The following is a 15,121-nucleotide window of genomic DNA, read 5'->3' as shown; positions in this document are numbered from 1 at the left end:
TTCATATTCTTTGTTTTGGTTTAAAATGACTGAATCAGTCTTTCAGAACATTTCCTGTGACAAGCTGATTACCTGAGTGGTACTTGTTCCTTTAATCTTTCTTAAACAACATTCTCCTGCTCCTCATTAAAATGTTCCTCTTGATTAAAAATTGTTTCCTTCAGGAGATCGATTCTTCCATATTACTCTATCTTCTATTTAAATTTAGTAAGATCTGGATTGCACTTTGAACCTTACACTGTCCCATTCTCATAGTTTTGGTAAATGTTGTGTTCCTCTGTCCAAATACATCTTCTGTTTATCTTTTTGTTGTTCTTGTTCTTTGTTGAACTGTCACATCTTCTTATCATCCGGTGCTTTAAAAAATAATCTTTTACTGGCAGATTGGAATGAATACGTTGACCCATTAGGAGATAAGAAGGTGAATAGTTACGATCTAATGGTGAACTGCAATATGCTAAAAGAGCCTTAGAAAAATTCCACTGTCTTTTGCTTTGCACATAAGCTGTTTAATAATGTCCACAGACTTTTCCACCAAACCATTGGATTGTGGAAAATGAGGACTTCTTATGTCCTGGGTATGATGTAAAACTGCATTCGCCCTTGCAAACAGTCCTCCAACTGGCAGGGAAAACTTGGGGGTTTGCGGCAGGATTGGCACTCCAGCCACCTTAAAAACCTCATGCAGCTCCAAAACAGCAGACATGACTCCTTTCTGCTCTCCACAGAAGTAGCTCTGCTGAAGCTACCCTTAAGAAGGCTGCACGTATTATGAAGGGGATGGGGGAAAGCCCTGGGGAGACTCATCCTCTCAAGAGTCTAAACCACTGGACAGCCAAGTGGTTAGGCCTGTTGGGGATCAGAACTGGTGTGGTGCTGAGGCATCATCTACTGAACAGCAGCACTCTGGTCCAAGTTTGAGGCGGCCCATCGCAGTAAGCACATGGAACATCTTTTTTCTCCAGCATGATGATCATCTTTCTCTGCTGTCACAGGAGCCTTGTAAACCCTGCATTTTAGTGGTGGCACTATCGAAGGTGCGCAAACCTGGAACTGGCCAGATCTCTGTAGGTGGGCACAACTTTTATTGGTCTAGTCACTTTGCGGCTGTCATACTCAAAAAGTAGCTGTTGCTGTGGCAGATCGGCTCCTTCCAATTGTGTCCGATGTTACTCCTTTGAACGAGTGTAAATTATGAGACTCAGGTTAAGGCACTCTCTGGGTGACTCATCTGTTGTCTCAGTGTATGCTCCAGGGGCTGTTAGTGATGTCATCACTCGGTGGTTGATGGGTGCCCACGAGGTGGCAATCCTCTGGTCATGGTTGACTTAATTGCGACCACTGGTACTGACAGGGCTGGGTATGAGGATTGTATTGGTCCCCATCGGTCTGGAGACCATGGTCAAAGTGGCTCCATATTCCATGTTGTTGCAAAAGATTAGTGGCTGTGGATCGCTGGATCCTTGTTCCAGCACCCTGAGCCGCATCATTGGACTTGGTACTCCAATACTGGTGGTGTGTTGAAGGAGATTAATCACATCCTCATGGGCAGATGCTGGAGTCTACAGAAGTGTCCAGCTTATGAATTCTGATCACAGACTTCTTGTTGCTACTCTGAAGATCCAACTTAGGTCCATTAGGCTACCAACTTCTAGGAGAATGTTGGTGGACCTGGCCAGACTCCAAGATCATGCTGTTTCTAATGAGTTTGCACACAGTTTGTGTGAGGAACTTGCAGACTTGAGTGTGACAGCTGATCCTGCAATGCAATGTGGGAGACCTTCAGTGACAAGACCCTGAAGGTTGCTGAGGGTTGTGGTGGTGTGGCTGGTGTTCGCAAAAGGAGCTATTTCATCCTGCAGAGCACCATGGAGATCATCGAGAGGAGTTGCAACACACAGCTCAATGGCAACTCTTGGCTGTACCAGAAAATGAGAAGGATGGTTGTGAGGGCTCCGAAAGTATATAAGAAGGTGTTTATTAGAGAAATCTGTGAGCAAATGACACACCATCTGTGGTCCAGTGACCCACGTCCTGCATACAGAGAAATTGAAGCATTACACACATCTGAATTTGTTTCTTGGATAGTCGCAGTCAGGAGTGGAATGGAGACTGAGCAAGGAGTTTCCTGGATGCCTTTAATAACCTCTTGGGCCATCAGCAGTGTGTCTGCCTACGTAGATAATGACAACCTCATCGAGAGGTTTACTTACCTTGGCAGCAACATTTATGTCTCTGCTGACTCTTCCAATGAAGTCAGTAGATGGTTTGGGAAAGCATAGGGGATCATGAGGTCACTGGAGAGGGGAGTGTGGCACTCCCAATATCTTTGCAAAAAGACAAAGGTCCAAGTCTTTAGAGTCCTGGTGCTTCCTGTTTTGCTATATGGTGGTGAGACATTGAGACTATCTAGTGACCAGAGAAAAAGACTGGACTCCTTAGGTACTGATGGTTTGACTTTCTGTCAAACGAGCAGTTGCTCACAGAGTCCCAAATGAGGCTCATTACCTGCATTGTGAGTGAGCACCAGTTATGGCACTACTGCCATATGGTGAGGTTGATTCAGTTCACAGGTTCCTCATTGTTGAGGATACAATGGGCTGGACCAGGCCAAAGGGGTGCCCACATAACAACTGGCTGCACCAGATAGATGGCCATTTCCATGGGGTGGGACTGGACCATGCATCTGCCTAGGGTGTTACCAACCAGGATCCTAAGCTGTTTTGTCATGTAGATTATACCATAGAATGCACAGTGTAATAGTAAACTAAATGTAAAAACATTGAATAACACAGAGAAAACCCTAAACAGAGAAAACTAACCTTGCAGTCTCTTTAAAAACAAGCCCGGTGTATTCTTTAACTGCCTTCTCAGCCTTACTGCCTTCTTTAACTGCCTTCTCTCAATCACTCTCTCTCCCTCACTCTCTCTTGTTCTCACTCTCTCTCGTTCTCTCTCTGTCTCGCTCGCTCGCTCGTTGCACAGGGGATACACGGAGAGACTGAACACGTATGGAAATCATCGGCACATACGAACCGGAAGGGAAACTGGCTTGTTTCGAGCAGTCAAGCAATTGGCACAAAAAGTCCTTGCCAAAGTGTACCAAAGATAATATCTCTGTTTAAATAATCTGTAGAACTAGGAGCTTGTGAAATTCTGCCAGTGTCATCCACAGTGCCAATCATGGCAGAAAAGGCTCCTTCTCTTTGTCTTTCCTGCTCACCTTTTTCCCGTTATAAATGACCACGAGCCTACTGGTAAGGATGTGCTGAGCGATGGGACAGTCCTAAACCCACATATAAATAAGAACATACAGTATTTGAACAGAAATAAATAAAAACACTGGAGTCTCAACAACTCACAAATATGAACTTGACACAGCTACCCTTGCATCAATCTCATAGCGCAGTCAAAATGTTTGATCAGCCTTCCCACTCTCTGTGACCCATCAAAGACCAGCTGCATGGGGTTCTTCTCTCCTCTGCTGGTATTTTAGATTTTTCTTGTGCTTGTAGACTGTATTGCGAACCTTCCTGAAACTTGTGAATTACAGCAATCCGCATACTTGTGTGACAGGTCTCTGTCTATTAAGAATCCAGCCCTGCCCATCTTCAGGGTAATCTAACAGCTACCATACAATGTTTCCCCCAAACTGCAACAACTTGGCCATGTGTGGAACAGGTTTAATTTAACTTAGTCTCAGAAAAAACTTTGAATAGTTTCTTACTTCAGAGAAGCAGAGAGGCAGGCAAGTTTGATTTCATTGGGGCTTCATTGGTGTTTACTGTTTTAAGGAGTTTTACAATCATTTATGTTTAACCCTACATACCATTCATATCACCCACCTCCTAAATATTTTGTCCACCCACCTCTGCACTCAGTTGTAGTCTTTCTGGTGGCTTTAAACACTATTCCAAGGTCTCTTCCAGCAAAGTCCCAGGATCACTTCCCATTCCCCAGCAGCTCTGGTTTGGTTCACTTCCAGCGTGAAGGTCAGTGGCAAGCCAACTTTTTCACCAGTTGCTGTCTGTGCCTGTGCATCCCTGAACCTTCTGTTGTCTTTAAAATTCATAATAACAATAAATATAAAAACTCTGATGTGTTCATCACACAGCTTTTCCTAGATACATCTGTCAATTTTACATGTCACCTGTATGTACAGAATCAGTGAATAATGGTGATTAATTATTGAGTTATGGTGTCCAGAAATTTCCCTTCTGAAAGACAGACAAAGCTTACGTACACTGGAAGACATCATTCTAATATATAGAGAGAGAATTAGAGAGATAGAGTGAGAAAGCTAAAATATATCTATGTAAAGATTAAATCTTAATATGTGTGCAACAGGAGCTTACATTTAAAAATCTGAAAAGTTAAATTTTATCTTATTCATCATTACCAAATTGTTTATAAAATTCTATGTTTTTTAATTTTAAAATTGCACTATATATAAAATTATATAAAAATGTATCCATTCTTTAGTTTCAGAATGTCTTTAGAAACCCTAGATTGTTAATTCAGCCTATTATTACGGTACGACTGGTCAGCACTTCCTCTTTAGACAACACTTGATGGTTTGTTACTTCTGAGCTCTTTAGCAGCAGAGAAGCACTTTGAGCAATAAATCATCAAAGAACATTTACAGTAATATGCTGCGAGGGGACACTGAAAGGGGAAAACAAGAAGGTAGAGTAACTTTTATAATAATCTAAATCTAAACTGTGATTTTGGACGGCTTTGGTAATATGAACTGAGTCTGCCCTTCTGGAGAAGAGATCAATTAAACTGTTCCATATAATAGTGAAAAGTTTTATATTAAACTGGGATCCATAACATAAAAACACAGTGTTTAATACTGTGTCAAGATAACTTTTAGAATTAACTATGAAAATAATTAATAGGCTAAATGACTGTTTAAGGCCAAATATCCATTACTGTGTAACCTATTTGTACTATACAGTACAAATAGGCATAACAAACAGATGTGAAAGACTGTTAATTTATTCTGTTCATAAATACCACAGCATCAAATGTCCACAACTGTAAATAAATACAGTGTGGTTGTGTTAAAGCAATATCAAGTGCAAACAGATACAATACAGTGCACTCTGCAACATGACAAACATTGTCAGATAAATCAACATATAGTATGTTGTATCTTTGTGTGATAAGAGTACTGTGATGTGATCAGAGAACTTTAATGCTTTACTTGACATAAGCTGCATTAAAGCATTACAGTTCTGCATTCAAAGATTAAATATAATTAATCATAATATTTAGTATTCACAAAATGCTGTGGCTAAATGATATTCCTTACCATGTGAAAATATTTTTAATTTTAACAGTAGTCATATTTTTAAAGTTTGCTTTGTGCTCTATGTACAAGATGCTAAAAAATCAATCAAGCTGTTTTATTAGGATTTATATACGCACTGACATTAATTTAACAGTTAATTCAGTACATTGACCTCCTCTTTGTTAGTGTTTATGTGTAATGTTTTGAGAGTTCTTGCCATACAATATGAAATAACAGCAAATTGTCAATAATTTCTTAATTCCTAAATAGCACAAAATATATTAATGCCTATAATTAAGTTAAAAGATAAAAAGTTTTTCCTTTACACATGGTCCTTCCAAACCCTTCATCACAGCTGCAAACCACTTGCATTACTTAGTAAAATTATAAAATCTCTAAATTAGCGTGTAAAGCAGAAGACATCACACTGCAATTGTGAATAAGTTCTTTAGCTTCAAAAATACCAAGCTTATCCTAAGAGTACTCTATATTGTTTTTAAAGTGTAATTATAAAGAAAGTTCATGTAATTATAATATTTTAACAATAATCAAAAATCACGAGAGAGAGAGAGAGGTATTAGGGCATGCTGCATACATTTAATAACTGAGGCAATGGCAAGTCGACTGAACATGTAGAGATACCTGAATATGTGTTAAACGATAACTCAAAAAGAATTACAGGTATCTGAAAATACCTCTATCGCAAGATAACTACAAATAGATTTCCTGATATCTTTAAATGATATGCTGTATATTTTAAGATATCTGAAACACCTTTCAATATATCTTTAAATAAGTTCATATGCATTATGAGTTAACCCAAATACATTTTGTCTGTAGGTATTATAAGATGTCTGAAATGCGTTTTCCAAAATGTCAAAATAACTTTGCGTGCGTTTAAAGAATTACAGCTTTCGGAAAATACCTCTCTTTCAAGATATCTGGAATGCATTTTAGGACATTTTAAATAAATTATTAATATCATGAAATGTACATTTTAAAATATCTGAAATGCATTTAAAGGTATTTTTAAATAAGATTTGAATTATCCTAAATTCATTTTGAGTTATCTTAAAATACATATGTAGGCAATTTCAGATGTCTGAAGTGTATTTTCAGATATGTCAAAATATCCTCCTGTGTATTTCAAGTTAACTCAAATAGATTTTTGAGATATGAGAAAATCATCTCCTGTAAAAATTCAAGATACCATAAATTTACATTTCAAGAAAACTTAAAATAGGCAGGAAATCTCATTGAAAGAATTGGACATTTTACAGGAGTTGACTCTGTGATATCTTGACATACATTTCAGATGTTTAAAATGTATGTAAGGTCAATTTGAGATATACTGTATCAAAATGTATTTGAGATCTTTAAAAGTAAGCTGCATTTTAATTTATCTGAAATTAATTTTGTGATATCTCTAAATGTTAACCTGGCTTGCCATATGAACCTTTATTATGTTGTTAATGAAGGCTAACCTATGCCAAAATGTAATAAAGTAATAAAAATGCCTTTTATTTTATTTTGTTATAAATATTATGCAATAAAAAAAGAACAAAAAATCATAAAGTATATAAGCTGCTATTAGTACGTACTGTATTAAAATAATAGCAAATATAATTTAATATATAAAAAATATAAATAACTTGATACTGTTTTACTAATGGTACTTACCTGATCTATAATTAATTGTGCTATGCACATCAACTACAGGCACCACTTTTATATTAACTTTTATTCTTTGTTTTATTTCTTTTGCCTCTTACATTAAAGTTGGCCAGTTGTACCTTGCTATACATAATACAGAAAGAAACCTGCTCAATAATTTACTTTGCCTTTTAAGGGTATGGCAATCAAATGTCTACTTTGTGTTTTATCTTGAGTGACACAATTTTAACTTGCCAGTTATATTAGTTCTTGTTTAAGATGAATTCTGCTTACTGTAGTCATGGGCAGCAAGTCTAATGGTTGCATTAAAGAAAGTTAGCATTGCATGGAACCTTTGAAGGAAAGGCAATAACAGATCTCATTTCAGCATTATGTGTCTTGTTTTGCCTCGCTAGTAACAAATATTCTCCATCAATGTCCAGAAAAATTGTCTGTTGTTGATGTGATGTTTTGAAATGCTATATGTTTCACCTTTCAAACACTTTAGATCACTTCACCTTGGCTACAGCACTGAGTTTAAGTCTTCTTTTGATTTGTGTGTCAATAGGTCCGCTTTCATTGGCACAATGAAGGACATCAGACAAATACTTCCTTTGAGATGTAACTGATACATTCCTTTTTAGTTTTCACAAGAAAGAAAGAAAGATAGATAGATAGATAGATAGATAGATAGATAGATAGATAGATAGATAGATAGATAGATAGATAGATAGATAGATAGATAGATAGATAGATAGATAAAGCGGTAACTCTTGATTTTATTTTCTATTGATTAAACATTTTTAATATAGATTCATGGTCAAGAGTACTCCACAGAGATTAAATGAAAAATAATGTTTTGAACGTTGGACTGATGCCTTATCTGGAGATACTTTCTGTCTTGTATCCAGTGCTGCTGTAATAATCTGTGGTCCTCTGGACTCTGAATTGGATTACAGAATTGGAGTGTTAAAGAATTATTAGTTGAAGAGATGAATATTAAAATGTGGTAAAACTATTTATTTAATAAACAAGTAACCTATAATTATAACAAAAAATATTCAGTAATAACCCAACCGGATGCCTTGTGGTGTGTTGAAATGCAGCATGCTAAACAAGAAAAAAACTGACCTGCTGTGCTGGGTTAAAGAGTCTGCTCTCAACAACTCTTTTGTATTCTCATTTTCTTTTAAAGCAGTGGAAAGATCACAACTGAAGATTATTTAGTCAAATTACTGAGATTTAAACCAACATGCATTTGATTGCACAGGAGAGTTATGTTTCTTTTTTCTTTTATTGACCTCTAGCATTTTGTATCTTTTCTGTTTCAAATGAGACAAGCCATCTCCCTTCTAAAATTGTAGTTACAGCAAACCAAATTCCTTAACTAAGGCCTATTTACTTTTACAGTCAGCTAGCAGCACTTAATTAACATTCATTTCCCATTTAACCAATATTCTATATAATCATTTTTTGTCATTTTTTAAGTACAAATGTCCACATTTTTAGAGAATTGACTTAAAATTTAACTCATTATCAGTTATATTTCCACCCATTAATTTTAATATCTGTGCATAAAATCTTCCAAGAAAATTCCCCATAAAGCACATCTGTTATATGGAATATTTTACCACAAAACTGGTAAAGAATAAAGAAAAAAATGCCTTTTACAAAACCACAGAACAAAAAAGCAAAATATACAAGTTACATTTTTATAGTTAACACCAATACTGCCAGAAGTAGTTTCCCTTGTCTGGGTCTGTTTTATGTTCTCTTTTGTGCTTGACTGGGGCCCTTTCTTTCATAGCCCATGATTGTTATTTCAACTAGGGTCTGTTCCCTGGCTTACATTTATATATATTTTTACTGTCATTTCTGCTTTTTATGGGTTTTTTTTTCTCATTTGGTAATTTTTGTTAATACTGTCTTGTTTAAATGTTATTTAGTTTTTATGTATGGTATATATATGTATTGTGGTTGCACCCCTATGTTTAATGGGTGGAACCTCAAGAGGTAGGGCTATCATGACTTCACTGCTGGGTGACTGCCTTCAGTGCTCATATTCAGGCTGAGGATTAAGATCCTGGTTTTGGATTTCTGGGTGATGGACTGGTCTTGTTAGCCTTGGATGCCTTTTAAGGCAAACTCATTTTGTTTATATTTGTTTATTTCCCTGTTAGCTTGATTACCCTTCTTTTCTGTTTAATTAATAAATTCTTTAAAATTTAGAGGTGCATTGTTTTACTTCTTTTTAAAGTCGAGGTTAAAGGTTATTCTCTCTCTTGAAGGGCATGTTTAAGTTTTTATAGTACTTTTAAACTTTCAAAAGCCTGATCCCTATAGTAATGTGTGTGAGGGATCTCTGTTTCACTTTACATATGGAATGCAAAAAATATAAAATTCATATATCGGTGAAAGTCTACGATAATTTTTACTTTCTCTGATGTGGTTTGAACATGTTGATAGACTGTTATTCAGCAAATAATCTAACATGTATGTCACAATAAACCAAATATAATAATTCATTGCATAAGGATAATAGAAGATGCATATACTGTATACAAGTATACAGTATGTAGATATACATGTACAGCATATAGACATACAGATGTAGGACAATAATAAACAGCACAAAACATACATTTATGACAATAAATGTGATCTTTCAAGTCCTACGGTCAAGAAGGATACGTTCTTTTAGCCAGTTATTACTAGTGGTGTCTACACTTTGATGGTGTTGTTGATTTGCTGACTGCTAGTCTGCACTGCCCCTCCCCTTCCCCTCCACATGGTTTGTTCTGTGTGTGTTTTTCAAATGGTGCTCGGAACTTTCCTACTGAATTTATAAAGACAAACTTACAACAGCTAAAAAATATCTTTTACATGGGTTATGACTTTTCAGTTACAGTAATACCAATACATATTACATTAGCAGGCTTTATCCTAACTACTAAGTTACAATTTATAGTTCTCAGAATCGAAGTAGGTATACTTTTGTTTTGGTGTAGGTGATGCTTTATTCCAATCGTTCCAAGTCGACTTTCTCCGGCACACTTGAAAGAAGGTTAAGCATATTTTTCCTTCTTTCTTCTGGAGCTTTTCTCCTTCTTTGTCTTCTTTGTCTTGGTCACACTTTGTGGTTGCGGGTGCTCTGTAATTTTCTCTTTGAGCTTTTACACACAGTGTTCTCTTCTGCAAGCATAAAATGTACTTCTTTTTAAATAAAAAAAAATCAAAGTAAAATTCAACCCCCACCCCAGAGAAAGAAAGAGAAGCTAGCAACTGAAGCTACTCTATTAAAGGAGCAAGAAAAATGTATTTCTGCAGGACAATTGCTGATCTGTCAACTCCCATCCTTAGCAAGATGTGGCGTTATGTATGTTCCTTTTCTTGGTCATGTAATTTGTTTTATTTTAGCAAGATTTGGACTTCTGGTACCCTCATCTAATTCTAATGCAGACAAGTCTTCCACTCTTCCAGTATAGTACCATGTTACTCTTCAGAGTAAAAGGGATTGCTTCAGCCTTTGGTACTGCCACACCCTAGGTAATGGAGTCTGTGCTATGGATCAGAAGTTACATCCAGGCCGAGAGCATTAAGAACGTGGAGAGAGTGTAGATCTGGTGGTTGCAAAGGTTTTTAAAGGAATACTCCAGGGATTGTTTCTGCCTTGCACCCTATGCTTTCCTGCAACCATGCTCAGGAAAAGGCAGCGTTAGGGGATGGATGAATGGGTGGGTGATCTACAGCAGTACTTTCAGAAGAATCGCCCTGATGCTATTATGCCAACAGAAAACTCCTCATAAAGTAATAGTTTTACTGAATCTAGTCATGGTTATTTTTGCACTGTTTCTGAAATTATGTCCACTTTCACGATGTTTCATTCATCTTCCACAGTCCCGTACCTCTTTCTGTGATTTCGCCCTTATTTTCTGCAAGGCTCTATTTGTCCAATGCCCCAGGAGTCTCTGTATGGCTTTTTTTTCCTTGCTGGAATTGTAAAATGTAATGGGAATGTTCCAGAGGTTCATGGAATGAAAAGCTCAGCACACCTTTGTGATACTTCACCTTTGTCAATCACCCATCCAGCCCAATCTATTTTCAGATTAATATGCAGGCTGCTACAATGCAGTGTGCACCCACTACTACCTCTGTGTTGACACTGTTGTATCATTGTGATTCACATCTGCATGTTTATCAACACTTGGGGCAATGCTCTTTACATGCATACCACTTTGCATAAATTTTACTTTCTTTAACATTACTTTGCGAGGAGTAGTGGAGCAATGTATAAATTGACGCATTTTAGGGTGATTAAAGTTTTTTGCAAAATTGGAAAATACTTGGCTGTGATATACAAAGATCATCACTATTGCAAAGCTGCATTTTAAATGTAATTTAATGCTTTAATTTTGACTGACAGCACATATGCTTCAAATCACGTGTAAATCACGTAACATATAAAATTTGCAATAAATATAATTCCATCACTGTCAAATCAATATCTTTTTACAAGTTTGTTATTGTCCAACATTTATCAAAACAATTCACCTTTCCTGGGATGTGCATGCTTATCTCTCCCTTCTGGAGAACTCATTGTTTGGAGTAGTTTCCTAAATTTGGAAAACTGATAAAATACTTTTATTCCTACTCCTAAAAGTACAAGCAAAATTTTGCCCTTCTGAGGTTTTTGAGCTAGTTTGGACAGTTTACCTGCTCTGAGATGCTTGAAAAATATGAGCACTTGTCTAACTTCTGTTATTTTGGGGCCTGTTCACCCTTTTTGACCATTTTGTGTTGCGAGAATGACAATAGTGATGTTGGCTGGATCAGAAAGATTACATCAACAGTAAGGAGTTATTCAAAGTAACTAAATGCAGTGACACCAATCTGGATTTTATTCAGGGAATTGCCAGGCTTCTCCAACCACCTTTTAAAACATTCTCCATGTTTCTCTTTGGTAATCTTATCAACCAAAATCTGATGATCCTGACAATCTCAGATATCAAACATGAAACGGAGGCCTCAATAACAAAAGCCAGACCTACTCAACCTGCTTAAAGGTCAGCAACAAAGGAAGAGGCCTCACCATCTCAGATAGCTTAGCCACAAACTCAAAAGGCTTGCCTTTGGTTTGCACAGGCCCAAAAATGGGTCAAAGGCTTTGAACGTGCACACTCTCTACAAAACAAGGATACTAAAACCCTGAAAACTCTTCTTTAAGAGCAAAGAAAATTGTTTTTTTTTTAAGTATTAAATGGATTGGAAAATTTTAACAAGAAAAGCAAGGCAGGAACAAAAAGCAAAATAGATTTTACCTGAAAGGCAAAACCTAAAAGCAGACAGATCGAAATATACACAAGCCAGAAACAGTATCTTAAAATGAATGTGGAGTCAAAACCAGGAAATTCAAGAATCCTCTCCTTTCCTTTTATACTGCTGGAGGAAATACCCCAGCTCTATCAATAGGTGGCTCCAACAGCTTCTGCTCCACATAAAGGAGACAGGGCATAGAAAAAAAAACACATAAGTTAATAACATACCATAACACTGTAAAAATAATAAGTACGATATTAACTAGATAAAATACACATACACTAGATTAACCCAAAACAGAACTGATATTATATGAAACTAGCAAAATTCCCACGCTTTGCAGTGGCGAAGTACTGCCTTAAAATGCTTATTAAGAAGAAAATTAAACCTTTTTAAACTGAGGGAAAATATACCAATAATTATTTGTTAATGATCTCTTTGTATACCACATTGTCAGTTCGGCCCTCCAGCTGTGCGCTGAGCTTACTCTTGAGCATGCAATGTACAGCTGGCCATGTGAAAAGTAATCTTATCTTAAATCTCACAGCCTGGATTGCTACTGTCTTAATCGGTTTGAGTTTCATGGTTTGTTTTAATTACATTAGTATTTGCAGGACTTGTGTTGAAGTGACATTCGGCATCTGTCAAGCGTTGTAAGCATACAACCGGTTTCATCGATAACTTCGCATCCAGCTTTTGAGAGTTTAAACATTCATAAACATCAAAGCGTCCACTACTGAAATCGTCACCTGTGAAAGATGTTTAAGAGACATTGGTGGTTGTCGAAAGGTGTAAAATATTTGGCCATTTCGGTACACTTGAAAGCGACAACCAAACAATTCAGCGGCAGCCATCAACTCACATGCAGAACCATAGGTGAAGAGTTTAAGTATTTCACTCTTATAGTGCTCCTGTGTAGTATAATTATCTCCTGTACCATCATCAGTCCACACCTTGAACCTGTCCCAGTCATTCAATACATAAGACACAATGTTCCTCCAGATATCAAGAGTGAGCCTGATATGGCTGTGCAATATGTAACAAAGAGAATGGAAAAGGCAGGTGCCATCTCTGGGCATGGAAACCACTCGGTAAGTGACAGTTCTTTGATCGATGGTGATCACCTCAATAGACATGTTAATGGGGGTACGGTTGGAACGATAAAGGAAATGGGTATCTGAACAATGTAAAGTAAGTCTAAAATACCTACACAATAACTATAATCACAATAAACGAACAATAAAACAGCAGAGAATCCGTGGATTAAATAAAAAGGCTGTAGTTATCAACAGGGAGACGCGAAGCCAGGAAGGGAATGTAGAGACCGGAGAGACGGACGGCCTTATATAGGCAGGCAGCCAACAACGTGGGAGGCGTTGGGATGGGGGACCCAATGCCGCCTCACACGGTGACCGAGCTGCAGGCTATGGACGTATATATGTACGTAAATAGGATTCAGTTAGCGTTTGGAACCCGTGTACCAAATTTCTTGAAGATGGACCCATAAGTAACAAAGACCATTAGAAAGTTCAGTATGGCGACCAACAGTGGCGTCATACCACCAAAATAAGTACGTACATCGGTTTCAGTTAGCGCAGGGAAGCCGCCTACCAAATTTCGTGAAGATGGGGCCATAAATAAGAAAGTTCAACATGGTGGACGTTGTCCACCGTCATGACCATTACGTGTAGAATTTCGAAATGAAACCTGCTTAACTTTTGTAAGTAAGCTGTAAGGAATGAGCCTGCCAAATTTCAGCCTTCTACCTACAAGGGAAGTTGGAGAATTAGTGACGTTGAAAAGTTCAATATGGAGGCCAACAGTGGCGTCATACCACCGAAATAAGTATGTACATCGGTTTCAGTTAGTGCAGGGAAGCCACCTACCAAATTTCATGAAGATGGGGCCATAAATAAAGTTCAATATGGCAGACGTTGTTGACCGTTATGACCGTTACATGTAGAATTTCGAAATGAAACCTGCTTAACTTTTGTAAGTAAAGTGTAAGGAATGAGCCTGCCAAATTTCAGCCTTCTACCTACACGGGAAGTTGGAAAATTAGTGACGTTGGAAAGTTCAATATGGCGGCCAACAGTGGCGTCATACCATCGAAATAAGTACGTACATCGGTTTCGGTTAGCACAGGGAAGCCGCCTACCAAATTTCGTGAAGATGGAGCCATAAATAAGAAAGTTCAACATGGCGGACGTTGTCGACTGTTATCGACCGTTATGACCGTTACATGTAGAATTTCGAAATGAAACCTGTTTAACTTTTGCAAGTAAGCTGTAAGGAATAAGCCTGCCAAATTAAATAGGAACCCGGATGGGCTCCAGCTGCTTCCTGGCATTCCTCCGAAGAAACACCCTAGTGTGGCGGAAATGCTGGCTGCGCACCCGGAAGCCCTCCGGGTGTCCCCTTCTTCCCCCTAGCACTTTCTGGTGTGGCGGAAGTGCTGGGCTCCAGTTATATTCAGGCACCGGGGCACCGCCTGGCGGTGGCCACAGGTCCCTACAGGACTGGGCTTCCAAGCCCTTTACCCAAGGCCCCCAACATAACCAGGGCGGACGCCCCCTCGCGGTCTGGAGGAGCCACACTGTAAACTACTTCTTTTGGCCACTGCCCACAGCTCATGGCCATAATTGAGGGTAGGACTGTAGATCTACCAGTAAATGAAGAGCTTTGTCTTTTGGCTCAAATCCCTTTTCACCACGACTGACCGGTACAACGTCCGCATGACTGTGGAAGCTGTTCTGTTCTGATCCATCTGTTGATCTTCTGTTCCCTTTTTCACTGATTCAAGAACAATTTCCCAACATTCTTAAACTCCTCTGTTTGAGACAGCACCTCATTGCC

At 37.9% G+C, this 15,121-nt stretch overlaps 1 protein-coding gene across 4 annotated transcripts in view; it reads left to right on the top strand.

The window, feature by feature from the left end:
• The first annotated feature begins 4,577 nt into the window (after positions 1–4,577).
• The window catches only part of LOC120534991 (early activation antigen CD69-like), a 51,944-nt gene continuing 41,400 nt past the window's right edge, over positions 4,578–15,121 (top strand). For all 4 annotated transcript variants that reach the window (XM_039762495.1, XM_039762496.1, XM_039762494.1 and 1 more), the window contains exon 1: positions 4,578–4,686. In XM_039762495.1, coding sequence (XP_039618429.1) covers positions 4,650–4,686 — 37 coding nt within the window. In that variant the 5' untranslated portion in view covers positions 4,578–4,649. The remainder of the gene's footprint in view (positions 4,687–15,121) is intronic.

This window comes from Polypterus senegalus, chromosome 9 (genome assembly GCF_016835505.1).
Source record: "Polypterus senegalus isolate Bchr_013 chromosome 9, ASM1683550v1, whole genome shotgun sequence".
Taxonomy (NCBI): Eukaryota; Metazoa; Chordata; class Cladistia; order Polypteriformes; family Polypteridae; genus Polypterus; species Polypterus senegalus.
This window is presented reverse-complemented; position numbering and strand designations above follow the sequence as displayed.